Source organism: Bufo bufo, chromosome 3 (genome assembly GCF_905171765.1).
Source record: "Bufo bufo chromosome 3, aBufBuf1.1, whole genome shotgun sequence".
In the NCBI taxonomy this organism is placed as follows: Eukaryota; Metazoa; Chordata; class Amphibia; order Anura; family Bufonidae; genus Bufo; species Bufo bufo.
The window spans coordinates 564,002,170-564,024,218 of record NC_053391.1 but is presented as its reverse complement, the minus strand read 5'-3'; the positions used below and the strand labels follow the sequence as shown (position 1 = coordinate 564,024,218).

Sequence of the window (22,049 nt, the reverse complement as noted above, 5' to 3'; positions counted from 1 at the left end):
CGAGGCTCCCCTATAACCAGGGGACCTTCCACCAGAGTGGACCTTCCACCAGATGTGTACACTCCTGATTGAGTCTCAAGATTGTACACGATTCTCCTACAACTGGGAAATGTTTCTCTTCATATTGCCATTTTAATAAGGAATAACCTAGATGGTCCCGCTCCCGCACTTGCCTCTAGTTCACGTCACTGGAGATTTTACACATAAAGTCAGAACAGAGATGTTCATATGAATGTATCTGTGTGTTTTCAGATACACCCTTCGTACAACAAATCGAATAATTGTGCAATCTTCCATACTTTGTAGACAAAATAAATTACTGCACTTTTAATTGATTAAACTTAATCTTACAAGTTGGGCACAAATTCACCCATAAAATTATTCTTAAAGGGGTTGTGTCACTAATAGCACTTGTCCCCTTTTCCACAGGACCGGGTTTGAGTGAGTTTGATCGCTAGGGGTCTGACTGCTGGGACCCTAAGCAATCACGAGAATGGAAGTCCACAAGTTCTGCTGAACTTCCTCATGAGAATGGAGCATGCAAGCACTGTGGTCCATGGGGCAGTCCACTGGCACTTGCAGACCCTCTTTCTCATTTGTGCTAGGGGTCCCAATGGGCAGACTCCCAGCAATCAAACGTTTATAACCTGTCCTGTCGATAGGGGATGTGTTATTAGTGGAACAACCCCCACCCCCTTCTAATTTACTCTGTCCCCTTTCTACATAAAGTTTGTAGGGCACATATCTCTGTTTTATGGGCAGGCTCTATTTTTCATTTTTTCCAGTCTCCTCCCCCACAGTCGGCAAGCCCTACAAGTGCAACTACTGCGGCCGCAGCTACAAGCAGCAGAACACACTGGAGGAGCACAAGGAGCGCTGCCACAACTACTTGCAGAGCCTCGGCAACGAAGGCCAGCACCTCTCTGCACAATCAGGTGAGTCCTTCTCTGTAACTGGACACGTCGGACCTTTCTTTTTCTTTTAATTATTATATTTCAATGGCAGAATACTCTTGTAAAGTGCATACAAAGCCGTCCATGTCTACACTGGCAACATTTTCTGTGCAGTCAATTTAGGCTACATTCACACGACGGTGAAAAAGGGCAGTGTAATTAATGGCCGTCACCGGGCCGGTTTTAGAACAAATTGAAGTCAATAGAGCTATTCACATGGCCCCTTTTTTTTTTTTTTTTACAGACCCCATTGAAATCAATGGGACCGTTTTTAACGGCCGTTAGATAAGATTGCACCAGTCTAACGGCCCTTACAAGTAGGTACACTAGTGCAATATGGCCTTTTAGGAGTTAAAAAAAAATTACTCCACTCATCCACTTGTATACGCAGAGGCAGTCTCTCCTCTCTGCACTCAAGCATAATGATGTCACTATTGTGCTGGAAGCGTGCGGTGACGTCATCACACTTGAGCATAGTTCCTTCAGCATCAAGAGAGGAGCGACTGCCTCTGTGCGTGCAAGTGGATGAGGTAAATATTACAGCTGGGGGCCACTGTGGGGGCATTATTACTGCTGGGGGCCACTATGGGGGACATTATGTATGCTGCAGGGCTTGGGATTTTTTTTTTTTTTTTTAAAAGCCAATGAAATTCATCCATTTTTAATGACCATAAAAAAGGATGCAAAATGGCCATAAAAAATGGACAGATGGCCAGAAAAAGGATGCAAAAAATGGGCATAAAAAAGGGACAGTGTCTTTTTTTTTATTTTTATTTTTTTATGGCCATTACCACCCCCCCACTGTTGTGTGACTGTAGCCTTATAAAGCAGGAGTCCTACAGTTCTCCTAAGTATAGGTCCTGTAACCAGGTGTCTCCTTGAAAGCCCAATATGGCTTAAAGGATTATTCCATTCTCAGTCATTCATTGCTGAAATCAGAATACCCAACTTATATGGTGCCTAGAGGTGGCCGGAGTTATGGAAGCAGTTGACTGGGCTATCCTACTCCCTATCCAGGACTCCTGTAGATGTGAATAGGATTTGGAATCTGTCATTGGGTTTATGCTGCCGTCTCTGGAGTCAGAATAAAGTAGTGAAAGTTGCACTGATTCCAGCACTGGGTCACTTGTTATAAAATCAGCGTTTAAGCTCTGGAGTCTCGTCCGTGATGTGCAGGGACTCTGGAGTCCTCAATATTCATCAGCTCTAGTTCCTCCCTATGCAGAGAGTCATAAAGTTTGCGCTGCTGAATGCACCTTTTGTTTGACACAAGTGAATATTGCAGACATTGAGACCTGTTCATTTTCTAATCCTACTAGCACAGAGTTTAATTTTGAGAGGGGAATAACAAATTGCAATGCTGGAGATGGTATCAAGTCATGTGTATCCCTGGCTTTAAAGGGGTTGGCCACATTCTGGCTACTGTAAGATGACTTGTTACACCTGATAAGTCCCATGACCCTTCATCAGCCGCCATTTTATGGACAGGACCTCCGTGTGGACAGCATAAAATACTTTGCCAACAAGGGGGGCATACTTTATGAAATATAAAAAATGGTGCAGAATATCAACAAAGGCTGTTAGTAAGTGCCGTATAATCCTCTTACACACACATTGTGCCAGTAGCCAGAAAGTGCCCAACCCTTTAAAGAGTTGCTGTCACCACTCCTGACATGTCTGTTTTAATAGCTTCATGCATCCCCCATGTAATAACAATTCTGGAGCATCTATTCGTATGGCTCTATGTTCTGCCATTCCTTTATTATTTCTACTAGAAGTTATGAATGAATTGCTATTAGCCTTCAGTGAGGGAGTGTACAGAGGGGAGGTAACCAATTGGGGGGGGGGGGGGGTCCCCTTCACAGACTCACTCTATCCAATCAGTGCAGGGACACCCCCAACTGGTTACCACCCCCCTGTACCCTTACTGCAGACTGCTAGCAATTAATTCATAACTTTGAGTTCAAATTATACAGGAATGGTACAACATAAAATCGTAAGAATAGATGCTCCAGAATTGTTATTACATGGGGGATGCATGAAGCTATTAAAACAGGCATGTCCGGAGTGGTGACAGGTCCTCTTTAAGCCAGGATTTCCTTCAAACCTTCTGTAGCGTAACCTTTGCAGTCCATAGGAATATTTCTGGTGACCGTGTAAAACAGTATAGTCCACAGAAGGATGGCCCACTGTGGTGGTGATGAGGTGCATCGTGATGATTAACAGGGTTTTCTGGGCTTTTACCATTTATGACCTATCCTCAGGATCGGTCATCAATATCAGATTGGCAGGTGTCCGACACCCCCCGCCGATCAGCTGTATATTGCGAGCTATGTCTCCTCATACAGCTGATCGGCGTAGGTGTTGGACTCGCACCAATCTGATATCGATAACCTATCCTGAGTATAGGTCATTGATATTAAAAGCCTAGACAACCTTTTTAATCGCTACACGCTGATGTTTTGTTGCAATCAGGTAGTTGGTTTATTACGTATCCTCTGCAAGGACAGGATAACAAGCGGATCAATAACCTAATAATGTGACGAGGTTGACGTTTTGAAGCTCTGTGTCATTGTTCAAAATATTATAGAAAATTATATTGAATAACCCCACATAAATCACTGTAGAGGTCAGATGATCCTGGTGCTTGGTCTGAGGGAACCATATATAGTTGTTTTTGGGATGCTGAGTGTATGGAATTTCAGGGCCCCATACAGGAAAACTGTAGGCCCTTCATACATTCATAACAGCCATAACCTCCTTCTTCTTCTTTTTTTTTTTTCTTTTTTTTTTAACTTTGCAGAATTTTTACTTTTACTATAAATTAAAAATGCTGGAAAATATGTTACTTTTTCTACCATAACCTTTTATTGGGAACTGAACCCCAGGCCCTTCGTATGGTAGGCATTATATTTACCACTAGACTACAGCCCTACAGCTTGTAAAGACAGCATTTTTTGTGCTTCAAAGGCTACCAAATAGTACCAATTCCAAATGCAATTGCATTATAGAAGAAAATTACCAGTGATGTTCCCCGATAGTCGGTCCGCAGTACTTTTGCGAAGTGCTATGACTGATACAATATTGCTTGCGTGTCCCAAGGTTTATGGAAATCATTGCCTGTACAGAGGCAATTGATACTTACTGTATAGCATACTAGATAGCACCAACAATTGGCCCATTCTCTTTTCTCCTTTCCCTTCAGGTGAGGAGATACGAGACCTGGATCTGGGACCAGATGCCCTGATGCACCATTCCTCTGACCTGCCGTCTTTTATGGATCGGCTGGCGAGCAACCTCACAAAGCGCAAACGCTGCACACCTCAAAAATTCCCGGGTAAGAGCACATGTAAATGTGTGCAAGAGAGGACGTTGCTGACTGTGTCCGACTCAGTATTGCCATCTAGTGGCGGGTCATTTAGATGCAGTTTTCCTCTATTTTTCTGCTGTGTGCTTTTAGAAGCAGAATATTATTTTGGCTTAATGTAGATAAAATCATTAGTATGTTTTTAGTAAATTACAGTGCATTATACACAGTGACTCTTTGTTCTAGCTCATAAAGTGAGGTCCTGAGCGAGGGAACCCTTTGACATTTGTGTGCTTTAATCAAGCATACAGAGAGGTTTTGTCTCATGAAGGCAATAAAATCTAAAATTGGGTAAAGTAGGAATTATTATTCTATACTGTTCACATGCATCACCCAGTGACCAATGTGAAAATGTAAATTCCTGCTTAAAGTGTCACTGAGTTTTTGTCAAACTTTTGATGCATCATAGACCTATCAAAAGTTTAGATCGGAGGGGGTTTGAGTGCTGAGACCCCCTCTGATTGTTATAACGAGGAGAAAAAAATGCTTGCATATCGCACTCTCTCACTTCAGGAGAGGAAGCGAGATAGACTCAATAGAAAGTCTGTCGGCCGGTCTCGATTCCATCCTGCAGTGAGGAGAGAGAGAGCGCGCTCTCCTTGTTTCAGCGGTCTGTTGGGGTCTCAGCACTCAGATCCCCACCAATCAAAACTTTTGATATGTCTCTGACATATCAAAAGTTATAGGAAAATTTTAGCACCAAGAACTGCCAACTGGACACTTTCTACAATGTGATACCCGACTATATCCCTGACGAACTTTAGCTTTGCACAACTCGCACTGCTATGTTACTGCCTGGTTCAAATCTGGATGTTGGCTCGGCTGATCCATCATTTTTTTTTTTCACTCGAACACAGGTGTGCTTCAATTGTTGTCCAGATCATCTCCTTAAAGGGTTTGTCTCATGAAGCCAACCCCTGTCCATATGCACTGTTAGGGCATTTGGACATCATAGAGGGAGGGTCTTCCACTCAGGACTTTCACCCTGCCCCTCTATGGGCCGGAATTGAGAGACATTGTATATGAGCAGCTCCGGCTCTAGTAGACTTAAGCCGTTTTCGTAGTACATGGACAACAATTCATCTGAATGGCGGCTATGTAATCCAACATTTCCCCTTCAGTGACCCCTGAGGGAGAAATGCCTGGCTCGCCGGTGTCCCTAGAGTAGAATATGTATATTATTGTACCTGTATCCAACTGAAAAGGGGCATTTGGACAGAGCTCAAAGCCAGTTCCCTGTGACGCTGATTGGCTGTCAGTTTTCCTACCTGGCAAAACAGCAATATGTCGTAAAAGCCAAAAGCATAATAAAGCTCGATGTGTAACTGTCTGTTTTAGTGCACCAGCATTTCATCTCCTGCACCCCATTTGTTGTTGATATGCAATAGAGAATTCTATTTCATTTTTTGTTGGTTCCCACCTTATTTCACCGATCTACACTTAATTTGTTGTCTTTGATTCAATATTTTTTCAACTTGGTGAGACGTAGAAATGAGACTTATTTTATCTTAGTATTGTCTTATGTCTTTTCAGGGGAGAAGCAGATGCGACTTAGCCTTGCTGAACTTCCATATGACATGAACTCGAGTTTTGAGAAGGACATAGAGATGGTTCCTCACCACCCTCTAGACCCTTCATATGGAAATCCATTAGCTTTTGTTGGCGGTCCAATGCGATTGCCACCTACAAACTGCATCTCCGAAATAACCCCAGTCATTAGCTCAGTGTACACCCAACTGCAGCCTATGTCAGGAAGGCCAGACATGCCAGGCAACCGAGAAGCAGCAGAGGGCCACGAAGACATACCAGACGGGACACAGAGTCATTACAGAGGACGGACTGAGCACGGAGCTTCTCCTACTAATGGCTGCCAGGACTCAACCACTGACACCGAAAGCAACCATGAAGAGAGAGGCTCTCAAGCCACCAGCAGCCGGCAGAGTCCGGCATATGCCAAAGAGGATCAAAGGCCACCTGAATCAGGTGTGGTAAATCCTTCCCGCTCTGGGCCTGGCACTGCCAAGGAAACCCTGCGGGTACTGGGGGAGGATGGTGAGCAAGTGAAGGTATTCAAGTGTGAGCACTGCCGTGTACTTTTCCTAGACCATGTAATGTTCACAATCCACATGGGATGCCATGGCTTTAGAGACCCTTTTGAGTGCAATATATGTGGCTATCACAGTCAGGACCGGTACGAGTTCTCATCCCACATTGTGAGAGGGGAACACAAGGTTTAACAGAAGGGTAGGGGGAAACTGAACTCTACCTCCCCTCTCCAAAAATGGCTCAGAGACGCAGTCAGACCTTAAGGCTGGTGGATATTTACCACCTAATTTTTCAAGATTTTTGTGAGTTTGTTTTTTTTTTGTGTTTATTTTCTTTTCTTTTTTTTTTCCAGTGAGAATGGGCGGAACATGGAAATTTTAAGCACTTTTTAATTGTTCCTTTTTTATTGTTCATGTCATAATTTAATTTAGCACTACTGTAACTTGTTATAGAAGAAGAAAAAAATATTTGTTCTCGGTGACCTACAAATGCAAATCTAGTGCTGGATGTGTCACTGTGAGAAGCATTAAATGTGTAGGAGGAGGTTACAGTTACTGATGGGGAAAGAACAAGGCACTACTGGAGCTTTGGGGAACACAAATAACAGTTTGGCAAATGCACTTAATGCGCCTTGTTGCCTTTTGGGGGTACACTTAGCATTGCCAATGATCAACACACGAGTTAATGTAACCAGCCAACACCCGGTACCCCCAACTTGTTACAGGTATTGAGCGTTGTTGTTAGGTTCGCCCTTTTTATAATGCTTGGTGTTTTTTTTTATCACTTTATGGTCTTCTATTTTCAGAACTTGGTAAACTCTGAACAGCTTTGTAGACATAGTGCTTCTCATAGTAATGGGCAAGTATAGCACCTTAAGAAGATAAGAGAACTCGCCCTCAAACCTCATTACAGAAAGAAGTCCTTTTTTTTAATTTTTTTTTTTTTTCTACTCTTTGCACTGACGGACTATTTATAGGTTGTTTTGAACAGATGGAAAGAAAAATATTTCAGTTTTATGGCTCCGTCATGGATCAGCAAAAACGCTTCCTTTACGGATAATACAACTGGCTGCATCCATTATGAACAGATCCGGTTGTATTATCTCTAAAATAGCCATGACGGATTCGGCACTAAAACCATTTGTAAGTCTGAGAAAAAACGGATCCGGCACCATTGACCTAAATTATGTTTCATGTCGGATCCGTCTTGCTCCGCATCCCGTGCCGGACAGAAAAACGCTGCTTGCGATGGGAACGCAACCAAATGGAATGGAGTGCATTCCGTTCCATTCAGTTTTGTCCCCGCTGACAATGAATACGGACAAAACTGAAGCGTTTTCCTCTGGTATTGAGATCCTATGACGGAAATCAATAGCAGAAAGGAAAGCGCTAATGTGAAAGTAGCCTAAGTTGTCCGATCTTTCCTATTTGAGTTGTACATTAGCCTTCTAGTTTATCTACCTGTATGCTTTCCTTGGTGTATTTATTTTGTTCCTTTCCTGTGTAGCTGAGAAGGTTTTGCTTTTTTATTATGACCCTTTATTCACTTCTTCTGGTTTATTTTCTTGACCACCATGTTTGTAGGTAATGTAAGTGTCATGCACTTTCCTACTTTATGAGCCTTTTCTGCACATTATTACTCACATGTATATTAAATTAATAACCCCCAACAGTCACTCACTTTAAGAATATAGAATCCAGTGAAGAAAATTGAATTTCATGACCCTAAAATATTTTAGATTTAAAGGGGTTGACCGGGTTCAGAGCTGAACCCGGACATACCCAGAATTTCACCCAGGCAGCCCCCCTGACAAGAGCATTGGAGCATTTCATGCTCCGATGCTCTCTTTTGCCCTGCGCAGGGCAAAGGCATTTTTAGGAGTTCCGGTGACGAAACGGGCTGCCAGGCGGGGGCTTCTGCCCAGCAGTGAGCCCGGTGACATTACCGGCACTGATGGGCAGGCTTTAGTGATGCCCTAGCCTGTAAAACGGCTAGGACAGCGCTAAAGCCGGTCCATCAAAGCTGGTGACGTCACTGAATACACCGTTGGGCGAAGGCTTTCGCCCAGCAGTGTATTATTGTAAATAAAAAAGCCCTTGCCCTGCGCAATCCGGCGCAGGGAAAAGGGAGCGCATCGGAGCATGATATTCTCTGATGCTAACATCAGAGGGGCTGCCTGGGTGAAAATATGGGTATGTCCGGGTTCAGCTCTGAACATGGACAACCCCTTTAAAGGGGTTTGGGTTACAGGTATTGATGACATATCCATATCAGATCGGTGGAGCTGTTTCAGGCAGCCGTGGTGCCGTAAACTATAGAGTATACAAAATGGACGCCGAAGGCTTTGTACAGTCTATGCAGTTTCTGGCACTGGTATACTGCAGTGCAGCTTCCATTCACTTGAATGAGAGCTGAAGTACAAGCACAGCCACAACACCTTTTACAGAGCTGTCCGGTGTACACAGTATAGTTTTTAGTGTCCAAAACAGCTGATTGGTGGGGAGTTGGGCCCCCAGTGATCTGATATTGATGACCTTTTTTGAGGCTAGGTCATCAATATCTGTAGCCTGGAGAACCCCGTTTAATGTCACAATAGTGCACAAACGCTGTTTGCAGCTGCCTGTGTCTGAGAGTAAGGTCCTATTCAGGTGGCCAATGACCGTTTTGTGTAGGCCATTTATATTTGGTGCCAAGATCGTGGCAAACTGGCAAGATCTTGGCACTAAATATACAACTCCCATATGAAACCATATTAAGGCCGCTCAGTGGGGAAGCAGTGCCATTACAGGTGCTTAATGTTAAGCCTCACCTTTTGGAGACACTTTAAGAGTACCTGCCCGCGCAGCGGAATACACACTGTACAGTACTAGCAAAGTGTATGAGATTAAACTAATCTCATCAACACTTTAGGTGAGACCCACACCTATCAGACATTGGGGGCATATCCTAGAAATATGCCCCCAATGTCTGAGATGGTACGACCCCTTTAAGTACATTTTGGTTATTTGCCCTGCAGAATCCTCAGCTGACACAAGCTGGTTTACAACAAATGGAAGCCTGCATTCTGTTGACTGAGTTAGGGCGAGTGCTCAGAGTTTCAGATTTCCAAAATGCTTTACTAGGCCCAAGGGAGCTATTTGTGTGGATCCCTTTTTATGTATTTTTATTTATTTTTTTATGGCTCCAAATGTGGACTTTCTCTGTATCCAATGAGCCTACAGACTCTTCATGGCCGAATCAGCCTGTGCTGGAATTATTTAATGCTTTTTGGCAGGACACCCTCTTCAGCTTTGTATATCTAGCTAGGCGTATCAGGTGCCATTGACAAGGGATCTGCTCTATAAGTGTCTGTTAGCTTGTATGACAAGGTGTGCAAATACACGGCAAGCACACAACTATTTCATAGACTGCTAGTTTACTATTACCAATTTCTGAACATATCATGCAAGTGCCTTCAGACACACAGCACTGGCCAGTTATAAGTAGCCGAGTTTTCTACAGTACTGATACCTCTGTATGCGGGAACTCCCTAAAACCAAGACAGCTCAGTATTCTATGTGGGGAGTTTTTAGCCACCGTTATTTCTAAATTTTATGCCCTTTAAGCGATCCATCATTGAGAATCGGTGATCATTGTAATGTTATTTATTCTATGTAGGTCCAGTTGTAGTCAAGTGTACGTCTGATTTTACATGACATGTATTTTTAATTGTTTTGTTTTTTTGTATGTGTGTATAATGCGGTAGTATCTCAAGCCTGGTGCCTGAAATCAAAGTGAAGCCCTTAGATTAAATTTGCACTACAAATTTTATGAAATTTTCCATTTATTTCCAGACACTTTATAGCTTCCCTTTACAGCAGTACAGTGTCCTCTACTTGTGGAAGGAGCTTGGGTCGACCTCTCAGTAAGTTAGCTCGCCATCCGGTACGTGTGTCCTGATAGCTTTAAAGCCTGCACAGATAACATGCTTTATACATTAATGAGTAAAACTGTTGTGAAATATATAACTGTTATTAAACTTTTTGGTTTCCCTAATAAATCTATATTTTGTAGTGACATCCTTCACTGTATTTATCACGGCCATGGCCTAGCCTAGGAGAAAGGTTTCTATGGTTTGTCTTGCCATTGCCCTTCTTTTAGTATTTTGTATCTTGCATAATGTTGCCTGTATCTTGTGTATTTTATACTTTATGATGATACATGCTGTTTCCTAAACTCCAGCAGCTAAGTGATCTCTATGGTGCAAACAACAAATCCCTGTCGAGGAGAAATCTATTCCTTTCTTTGGGTTCATTCCCAGACTTAAAACCAAAGGCTGTTTTTAACATTTTTTTAATAAACGAAGCAACACAGAACACCTCTGAAATGATTGTTTTAATCTAATCTTATCTGTTAGTGGAAGTAGGTTGTTCTGTATATTTCTTCTGTTACGTATCTGAACTAATGCAATGTGAAGTATATGATTATTTTAAGGGGAAGGTTTTCAATGAGAAACTTATTGGATTGCACTTATTCTAACCTGAAAAACCCACCGACAATGCCCGAGCCCCTCATACAGAGATGACTTACTTGGTCCCCGATGCCTGTGTCCTTCCGCATCTCCCCGGTGTGCAGATCACAGCATCTGTTGATGGCCGTGGAAAACTCCGGAAGGACACAGGCGTTGGGGACCAGGTAAGCATTCTCTGTATGAGGGGCCCTGGCATTTTGGGTGGGTTCTCCAGATTTTGATAACCCCTTTAAGCGTATAAGGCATATATTTCACTACAAAAAAAGCAGGCTGCTCGGTGGTAAGATACGCTATAAGTTCATGTGCCATTTTACTTTTGGAGAACATTTTCCAATTTAAATGTTGAGACATTTTGCAGATACTCTACTTGACAATTTGTTGGGGTTTTTCTTCTATTTCTGTACAAAATGTGCTCTTTACAACATTTCTTTAAGCTCCACCTCTCATATTTGATCTTGCAGGTTAACGCATTAACTGTGATGTATTTATTTCTGATTTTCTGTGCATATTCCACACTAAAATCTGCCGATATGTTCAGCTGTGGATTGTAATTTAATACTAGGCTGTCTAGTAACAGGAAACCTACTACATTCTTAGTTTACATTTAAAAAGAATATATCATCAGAAATTGTTTAAATCACATTTTTAAAACATTTTGGTGATATTTTTAATTTTCCATGTCAATATCTATATTTAAAAAAAAAAACAACATGAAATCCTTTTAGTTTTCGTATTGATCGTTAAGCATAATAATAGATGGCACTTTTTGGTCCATACAGATCACTTTAATGCAGTTATCTGCCTATCATTACAGGCAGAATAAAAATGACAGATATCACTCCTATATAGCAGGACTTTTGTCTCCACTTCAACTTCAAAAAAACTTCCTCTGAGTGGAAACCTAACGGACCCCATTATGGCAGGGATGCCCGGCCTGTGGCCCTCCAGCTGTTGCAAAACTTCAACTCCCAGCATGCTTAAACAGCCTACAGCTATTAGGGCATGCTGGGAGTTGTAGTTTCGCAACAGCTGGAGAGCCGCAGGTTGAGTATTCCTGGTCTATGGGGTCCGTAGGCTCCGTTCGGCTCAGTTATGTGCCGTATCCGTCCTTTCCCTTCTCCTGCTCCTATAATGGAGCAGGAGAACGGAAAGGCTCAGCCTAACACAGGATCCACCATTCACAATAGGTGATATCACAGCTTACCTACTCCCTGCTGACCTCTGCACAGGTCATGTGCATGCCTAGAAAACTCTCCTATAGAAGTCAATGAGGTCCTGTCCATTGTGTCCATGGCCCATGGTGGTTGCTGTAAAGCAGATCTCTAAATGCTGTTAAGATAGCCACCCCCATAATCATGTAGGAAACAATTAAAGAAATCTGTAATCAGAAAATAAAAACAGATCTGGTTTTAACTGGCATAAACAAATGTGACACTTTCCCTTTAATTTAAAGGCTATACACATCTTTGGGGGCATTTTTTATGATTGCATTTTACTTTGAGCTATATATCATTTTTTTTCAATGGGTTTTTATTAAAAATGATCAGCCATTTATGAGATACAAGAGGTTTAAAAAAATCAGTCTGTCTCCAGGCTGCTCCTCCATTTACTTACCGCTGTGAAATGCCTTATAGCTTTTTTGGAAAAGAACTGCTTCTCCATCCAAGGCGGATTATTACTCCCATATTCAAGACATACGCTCTTTAGAATACTACACCGCTTTGTCACAAGGGAATCTAGATAGGTTTTTGAAGATCTGGTCCCTTTGGGATCTTCACCATACTGATCTTCACTTATAGAGCGAAAGAGAGAATTTTTTTTTTTTCCCTTTTCCTTCCCCCCCCTTTTTTATTATGTTCCTTTCCTCATAGTCTTAGATATTTACATGCGATGTATACCAGTTTTTGTTATATAAGCTGATGCGATATCATTTTTGCTTGTTTTTCTATGTAATCTATGTCTACCTTGGAGACATTGTAATGTAGACAGTTATTCATATATGTAAAAAAAAAAATTTAATTAATACAAAATTGGAAAAGAAAATCAGTCTGTGTGTAAGCTGTCACTGTGTTTTCTTTGAATCCCTTCATCTGAAAGCTCATGTGCAGTTCTTAACTTTGATCTCCTGACCTCATAAACACTCATTATAGCTCAATCCTTATCAAACTGATAAGAATCTGACGGGATTCAAAGAAAACACAGTGACAACTTGCAAGTGACTCTTGTATCTCAGACGTCTGAAGATAATTTTTTCAATTGGTCCTTTTTTTGAAAAAAATAATATTTGTAGCTCATAATGAGTAAAATGCAATCCCCAAAAAATGCTTCTAAAGGTATACATAGCCTTTAAAGTGACCACCCGGCTCAAAATAAAATGTCACATTTAAAGGGTTTGTCTACGTTAATTTTATTGATGACCTATCCTCAGGACAGGTAATCAATAACAGATCGGCGGGGGCCGACACCAGCGCAGCCTTCCATTCATTGTTTACCTGCCCGCCGTTACAACAGCAGCGGTGAGCAGGTGTAATTACACCTTACCCGTCCCATTCATTTCAATGGGATGACTCGTTCCATTCAAATGTATAGGAAGTGTCTTAGGCTACCGATGCACAGTGCGCAACAACCGGAGAAGCTGTGCTGCCATCTTGGATGGCAGAAGAGGAGCCTGAGAGATAACGGATCTGAAAAGATGAAACTGAGGTCATCATGTGAATGTTCTGTTAGTTCCCCAGTTAATGTGAATTTTTTTTTTTCTTAACCTGGTGGGTTCTCTTACTATAAGGGCTGTTTCACACGAGTGGATCCCGTGCGTGTCACCCGCAGCGTAAATGATAGCCAAGCCGCGCTCTGGACAGCAGAGACACGGAGAATTAACATGAATGATAAAGTTGTCACCGTGATTTTGTAGCAAAAAGATCAGAGAGACAGAAAGCATTATCAATCATGTTAATGCTCCGTATCTCTGCGGTCCGCAGTGGGTCTTGGCTCTCATTCACGCTGCGGATGACACGCACGGCATCCGCTCGTGTGAAACAGCCCTAAATGTACAAGGGGATAAGTAAAGCATCTTCCCAAACTTTTCTGTAGCGTTTAATAGCAGTTTATTATAAAGTACATTGGGGCAGATTTACTAAACCTATAGATGGCCTAAACTTAGACGTGCACAGTGGCTCAGGCTGGATGATGAATTTGGTGCAGGACTTGACACTTTTCTGCACCAACTAACTATTGGTGGGCTAAATGTCCTTTTTACACAGACGATATATCGGGCAGTTATCGGGAATGAACTAAACGTTCCCGATAATTGCCCGATCGCCTTTGCAGATTTACATGCACCAATTACCTCCACTGTATGAAGACGAGCAATTGATACAGTGATTGCTTGTCCCCATAGAAAACCATTGTTTCTGGACAGCAGATCGCTCATTGCAGTCACTATATTTGCAAAATATGAGGTTAGTGAAACTGTCTAGAAGTGTGTGCTTTAAGGGGTTTCCTTACTTTGTTGCTCTATTGCTACAGCAGGGCTTTGATCAAGCACTGTGTGACAGCTCCTATACATTATAGGAGAGTAAGACACTCCGCTAGTGTGTAATGTCAATATTAAAGGGGAACTGTAAGCGTCTATTCTTATAACTCCATGTTGTGCCATCCCTTTATTATTCCTTGTAGACCATATGAATACATTGCTAGCAGTTTCCAGTGGAAATCCTGACGGATGTTACCAGTTGCTAATAGATGCCCTTTAATGTACTGTGATTGTCCATATTGCCTCCTTTGCTGGCTTCATTTGTTTTTCAATCAGCTTATATACTACTCATATCCAGGGGTTATGGCCACCCTGTAATCCAGGGCGGGATGACCATGTCTCCCAGACTAAACTCACAGCATCGGAAGGGCTTGTGATGCTGTGAATTCCTGCCTAACTGCAGGTCTAGTGTACTGTAAACTCGTAATGCCATGAGTACTGTAGGCAGGAACTGATGGCAACAGAAGTCATTATGATGCTATGAGTTTGGACAGAGCAGCAGGTCTGGGAAAGGTGGTCAGCCCAAGGAGCATGTTCCTGAGACCCAACACGCTTGTGTGTACCTGACCTTAGTATCCAACTACTAATACAGAGGAAGGTAAACAAAAGGCATGAGCCTATTTTCAACTTGGGGTACTTTCACACTTGCGGCAGGACGGATCCGACAGTCTGTTCACCCTGTCGGATCTGTCCTTCCACTATTTCGCCGTGCCGCCGGACCGCCGCTCTGTCCCCATTGACTATAATGGGGGCGGAACTCCAGCGCAGTTCGCGGTGAGAGGCCGCCGGACTAAAAAGTCGGACATGCAGTACTTTTAGTCCGGCGGCCTTTCGCCGTGCACTGCCGTGCTGCGCCAGAGCTCCGCCCCCGTCCCCATTATAGTCAATGGGGGCGGCACGGCGAAATAGCGGAAGGACAGATCCAACTGCCTGTCGGATCCGTCCTGCCGCAAGTGTGAAAGTACCCTTAAAAGTTGGGGGGAAAAAACTAAATATATATTATTATTATAATTTTTTTTTAAAGTAGTCATCAGTTTCCATTGTGACCATCTCCTGTGGTGACTATTCCAGATTCACAGCTCTTATGGTAAAGGATGCCACATGATTGGTAGTTGTTGGCTGTTGTGTAGTCTAACAGGAATTAAAATCTGAAATTTCAGGTGTGTGATAATCACCCCACAATGACATACTTGTGACACAGACGTGTTACGTATAACGGATAACAAAGGATGTCAGCAAATATGTATGTGTGGTGCTGAAACTTGTCTTCCATAAACTGCAGTAGGTTAGATTGTTACTTCTATTAGTTTCCGTTTAGCGGCTGTTCACATCACATTTTTGTCCTATGGTTAACATGTACGTTGGAAAGAAAAAAGAATGCAATAGCGTAGTACACTATGATTTTCCATCCTGCAAACTCCAGTAAAAAAATGTATACGTTATTTTTTATTTTTTTAAACAATGTAATCATATGATGACGGATGCCACTGTGTGGCGTCTGTCGGAGGCATCTGTTTAACGTATATATCATATGTATACATTAAATGTGGGACAAAAACATGATGTGAACACAGCCTTAAACGGGTTATCCAGGAAATGATAATGATGACCTATCCTCTAGTGAGCGCAGCTCGCTCCCGCTTTTCAAGCACAGCGCCGTACATTGTATAGTGGCAGTGCTTGGTATTGCAGCGCAGACCTCTTCTAACAGCTGATTGGCAAGGGTCCTGGGTGTCGGACCCCCGCTGATCTAATATTGATGACCTATCCAGAGGGTAGGTCATCAATAGGCTTGAGCGATTCGGGGTTCGGACTGTTCTATCTAAACCCGATTCATTTGAAAACTTTTTTTTATTTTTAGAATATGCTCTCTGTACCGCAATAAAATGTATTTGCTCCACTGAGGCATTGTTCTTGTCACCACAAGTAACGCAAGACCTGCTTAGTCTCGTGCCTGTGACGTTACAGTTGGTTCTGCGCATAAATCACTGTTTGAAAATCCGATGGCAAACTCGGGTTTGTGCCTCAGTTCGGATTTTGAAACGGTCATCTATGCACAGAACCAAACTATAAGGGTCCCTTCACACGGCCGCAACTGTTTTGTGGTCCGCAAAACACGGACACCGGCCATTGCGGACCGCACATGGCCGGCACCAAAATAGAAATGTCTTTTCTTGTCTGTGGATGCAGGGCCGCATCCTTTGTGGCCTCATTGAAAATGAATGGGTCCACACGCGTTCCGCAAAATTGCTGAACGGATGCGGACCCATTTTGCGGACGTGTGAACGGACCCTAATGTGACATCACAGGCACGAGACTAGGCAAGTCTCATGATACTTGTGGCGAGAAGAATAAGGCATCAGCGGAGCCAATACATTGGTACAGAGCGCACATACTAAACTAAGTTTTCAAACGAATCGGGTTCGGATAAAGTAGTCCGATTCGCACAAGCCTAGTCATTAATATAAGTTCCCGGATAACCCCTTTAGGCCGCTTTCAGACGAGCGTATTTGCAATGCGTATATAGTCCGGATTTAATGTAATGGAATACGCTGTTAATGTTAATGGAGCTATTCACATGGGCGATTAATTTCTGTAAGTATTTGAAATCCGCAGCATTGTCCAAGTTTTGTGTGGATTTATTTCCAAATACGTACATTACAGTCTGTGCAGTGCATAAATAATGAAGGAAGGAAGAAATACGCATGGAAATCCTGATGAAATCCTGATGACAATACTAATGGTATATCATCAGGATCCTAAGAATGCTGACGGATTTCAATACGCTCGTCTGAAAGCGGCCTTAAACACATTTTATCTTTGAGCTCCTGTTTTTTTTTTTGTGTTTTTATTTATTTTTTAGAACTAGAAAAAAAAATAACCCAGCAGGAAGAACAACATAAGAATCTCATTGCTCCAAGGCTTTCCTTCTTCCTCCTGCAAGAAACCATTTCTGTGTTTTGGGGTTTTTATATCTAGGCAATTCATAGACCAATTACTCTGATGTAAGTGACTACTCTAAAATTCTTTATCCTCTAAAATTCTAAAAATGCTTTAGTTTAAGAAGAAAAATAACATTTACATTTTTTGTAATGTCCAAGAAGCAAGATGAGAGGATTAAAGGAGTCGTCTGGTCCATTAGAATAAAAAAATTTAATCACACTTTTGGCTAAATAAATATTTGTGTGGTAGCTGCTCAGTTGAGCGTAGTTTAAAAGGACACTACCATCAAAACAAATTTTTATCACATTAACGGCCTATATGTGGATATATATATATTTTTTTCCTTTAAAAAAAACAGTTGGATGGTTTTCTGCATATCATTCTTCGGAAGTCACTCCAGGTATTCTACTTCCTGTCCTGGTTCTTTAAGGGCTCATGCACATGAACGTATTTTTTTTTTAACGTGTCCGTTCCGTTTTTTTTTTTTTGGGGGGAGGGGGGGGCCATATGCTGAACCATTCACTTCAATGGGGCCGCAAAAAACGGAGATGAATGTGTGCATTCCGTTTCTATAGGTCCGTTCCGCAAAAAAATAGAATGTGTCCTATTATTGTCCGCATTACAGACAAGGATAGGACCATTCTATTAGGGGCTAGCTGTTCCATTAAGGAATGCACACAGACGTCATCCGTATTTTTTCTTGATCCGTGTTTTGTGGACCGCAAATTACATACTGTCATGTGCATGAGCTCTAATTTATAGCAAAGACCCTTAGCATAGCAAACGGCCTCCCTTGACTTTCTCACTTAGTGACTCCTTTAAAACATCACACATGACAATATACTGTACATGCAGTGATCTTCTGTGGACAGCTTTATCTGGGCCTATCTGGAAAACAATAGCGCTGTCATCCCAATTCTACACCTACGATTACACTGACAAATAACATCTTTCCCTCACAGCAGCAGTAAACTAACAATGAATTTCCTATCTATATAGCAGTCATATCTCTGTGCAGACGGAAGGACACAATTTTGTATTTTATTTTCAATGGTATAGCACTGCTGAAAAGAAAGAGCCAAAAAATTATTAAAAAATGTTCTATGAATATTGAGTTTAAAAAATGATCCCTTTCTGATGGAAGTGTCATCTTAATAGTTCACATTCTAAGTATGTTTTTTATATAGTAGGCCAGGTGCCTTAACCAATACCTTATTCTTTTAAACATAACTGGAGGGGGGGGGGCAAATAAAATGCGTCTTGATGTAGAAGGGCTTTTTAAAGGGCAACTGCTGAGCTCAAACCATCACTGACTACAAATTGTTTTACTTAAAACACTAATTTCCTAAATTGTTTGTTCCTTGTTCCAACCATTTCAGCAGCAAGTGCAATATTTCCAGTTTTAATTCTTATTCTAACCACTGGGTTCTCTTTGATCTTCTTTTCTACCTTTTTTGTCTGTGACGTTAAATTTGCTCTTCAAAATAAAAAGTTGCTGCAAAGCATTTTTGTACCTGTAAGATAGTGTAAGTAAACCTTTGTGTAATGGAGATACTGTATGTTTTGTATTGTTCTGGCTGAAGATCTGTTATAAATAAAACATAAGTAATTTATTATGTTCTATTTCTCCTCTTCTTCCTATATTTTACTACACAAAGTAAATAATTTTGTATAAAGCTGGCCATACACAGATGCCATATATGTAATGTGTATGGGGGCTCCCTGACTTCCCCAACAGCAGATGGAAGGGTAGGTAAGGATCAGGCAGTGGGATTTCGACTGCCCAATCCTTTTCTTCTCAGGAGGATAAGCCGCTGTGGCTTCCTCCTATCAATAGGAACACATGCATACTCGGCCGAGTCAAGCAAGCATGTGTATGAAGGGATCGGAAGTGATAGCTATTGACCTGCAGCTATATTATGAGTATGACCCCCTTAGCACTTTTCAACCAAATAAATCTCCTTCCAGGTGACTGACTGTAGGTTGCCATTTTGGCATACAACAGTTCAATATGAACCATGAACCCATAGATAGGTTCAGCATATGCACCGGATGGATAAACGTATGATCGGTGGAGGTCTGACCACTGGGAACCCCTAAACACAATCACCAGAAAGGGGTCCCCCTCTTCCAGAGGCATTTACATGGAACAGTGCCTGGTCACTCCTTTCCATGGTGCAGATTTACTAATCCTGTAGACTACGTAAACTTAGGCTGTCTACACCAAACTTATCACAGTGGCTCGGGCTGGATACTGGTTAGCTTAATTCGATAACCGATTTGGCACAAAATGTTGCACCTTAAGTGTTTCCACCTTTCTAATAAGCCACACACCCTTGTCCCATGTAGGCACAGTATATGTTTCTCACGCTAAATTGTGCCAACTTTTAGCACAATTTACAAAAATGTCTAGGTGCACGCACATTAGTTTTCGAAAGGTATGTATTCGACTTTAAAGCAATGAATGACGGCAACATACTGCCAATGCATCCCACGCAGGGGGGTATACACAAAAGATGGAAATCGGAAATAATTAACAACAAAGATTGTTTCCCGGGACAACACTGAAGATGTGACACTTTGATACTATGTAAAGTAGTCAGTGTACAGCTTGTATAACAGTGTAAGGTACACTTGCGTTGTGAGGATCAGGCAGGCAGTTCAGTCGCCGGAGCTGCCTGCCGGATCCAGAAATCCGTATGCAAACGAATATCATTTGTAGACAGATCCAGATGCGGATCCATCTGACAAATGCATTGAAATTCCGGATCCGGCTCTCCAGTGTCAACTGGAAAAAACTGATACGGTATAAAAAAAAAAATCGCATTTTTAAAGGTCTGCACATGCGCAGACTGGGAAACCGGATCCGCCATTAATACCGGCATTCCGGCAAGTGTTCCGGAATTTTGGCCAGAGAAAATACCGTAAAGGGACTGAACTGAAGACATCCTGATGCACACTGAACGGAATGCTCTCCATTCAGAATGCATTAGGATAAAACTGATCAGTTTTTTTCCGGTATTGAGCCCCTGTGACTGAACTCAATAACGGAAAAGAATAACGCTAGTGTGAAAGTACCCTAAATTTGGTGTGCCCTCAAAATAAATCAACACATGGCCAATAATGTCTAAACCGCTGGCAACAAGTGGGTACACCCCTAAGTAAAAAAAAAAAGGCCAAATTGTGTCCAAATAGGCATTTTCCCTCCCTTGTGTCATGTGACTCGTTAGCGTTACAAGGTCTCAGGTGTGAATAAGCAGCAGGTGTGTTATTGGGAGTGTGGCCTGCTAGCATGCGTGATGGCCGCTTAGGAGAGGAGCTCCGCAAATACAGCACCTGGCCCAGTAAAAGCACTCCGGAACGAGTACCTCCCCACCACATCAATGTCTCAGCCACAGAGGATGACGAGAGGCAAAATATCCATCCAAGTCCAGGGGATATTAAGCTTTTTCTTTGAGAAGGAGCGCTCACAAGATGGCGGCGGCGGCGGCATCGCTCCCTCCTTACTGACGAGGCGCGTTGTGCACGCAACCGACACAGAAGAGCAGGGAGAAGGTAAAGTCCCTCACCCACGATCCCCGCAGCTCGCAATAAATGCCTTGAACAACAAAGATGTCTCTCCAGCTCCCTCACCCCATAACAGCCCTGGGGGAAGCCTCAGATCTGGAGCTAATGGAAATCGCCATAACCCACAGCAACCTATTCAAGAGCCACATCATGCTCTTACCAGCTCTCCCCCCTCATCTGTACTCACCAATATAGCAGTCTTACATTGTAGGATTTTCCTACCTCAGATGTGCCAGTCTCAGGGTCCCTCTTCAAGGATATGCTGTTGGCACTCAGCAGATCGATGCAAGATAACATAGCCTTGCTCATTAACCCTCTGCATACCTCTATATCAGATTTAGAGGGAAGAATGTCACATGCTGAAATAAAAATGGGCGAATTTGCGTCTTCACATAACCAACTTATTGATGCCCACAATGACCTCCCAGACGAAATCGAGATAATTAAACACAAGCTTGTTGACCTAAAGACGGGTCACGCCGCAACAGCGTTAAAATTGGAGGAATCCGTGAGGAAATCCAGCTGCAAGAACTGCGATCCTACTTACAGGGATTGATGCGAGTTTTGATTCCTTCAATTTCTGAGCGTGACCTCCTTATCGATAGAATACATACAGTGGCACGCCCCAAGTCCATGAAAACCCTGTATAAGCATAACTATATACCACTGCTAGACACATTCAAATCTGACCTGTCATCAAAGGCCATGAAAGAAATCTCCTGGCTAGGCAGAATAGCCGCTTTCAAAATGATGGTATTGCCAAAACTTTTGCATTTTTAAAATTCTCCCGATCATAGTTACCAAATCCTTCTTTACTAAAGCAACCCAAATGACCAACACCTACATATGGGCAGGAGGAAGGCCAAAGGTATCCGCCTCCCTGTTATACAAACAGAAAGCATATGGGGGGTATAGGCCTACCCAACATACACGATTACTTCTTGGCAACTCAGATACAACAGATGCAAACGTAAGAGGGACTGAACTGAAGACATCCTGAACAGATTGCTCTCCATTCATAATGCATTAGGAGAAAATGCATTATGAATTCCGGTATTGAGCCCCTAGGATGGAACTTTAGAACGGAAAAGAAAAACGCTAGTTTGAATGTACCCTAACACTGGTCATATC

The 22,049-nt window shown here is 42.4% G+C and overlaps 1 protein-coding gene across 12 annotated transcripts in view; it reads left to right on the top strand.

The window, feature by feature from the left end:
• IKZF4 (IKAROS family zinc finger 4) overlaps window positions 1-10,966 on the top strand; it is a 38,673-nt gene extending 27,707 nt beyond the window's left edge. For 6 of the 12 annotated variants that reach the window (XM_040425580.1, XM_040425584.1, XM_040425578.1 and 3 more), the window contains 3 exons: window positions 786-935; window positions 4,159-4,290; window positions 5,854-8,111. In XM_040425580.1, coding sequence (XP_040281514.1) covers window positions 786-935; window positions 4,159-4,290; window positions 5,854-6,557 — 986 coding nt within the window. In that variant the 3' untranslated portion in view covers window positions 6,558-8,111. Of the gene's footprint in view, window positions 1-785; window positions 936-4,158; window positions 4,291-5,853; window positions 8,112-10,199 lie in introns of those variants that run through there. The other 6 variants (XM_040425586.1, XM_040425581.1, XM_040425577.1 and 3 more) reach the window with 4 other exon arrangements.
• Window positions 10,967-22,049: the final 11,083 nt, after the last annotated feature.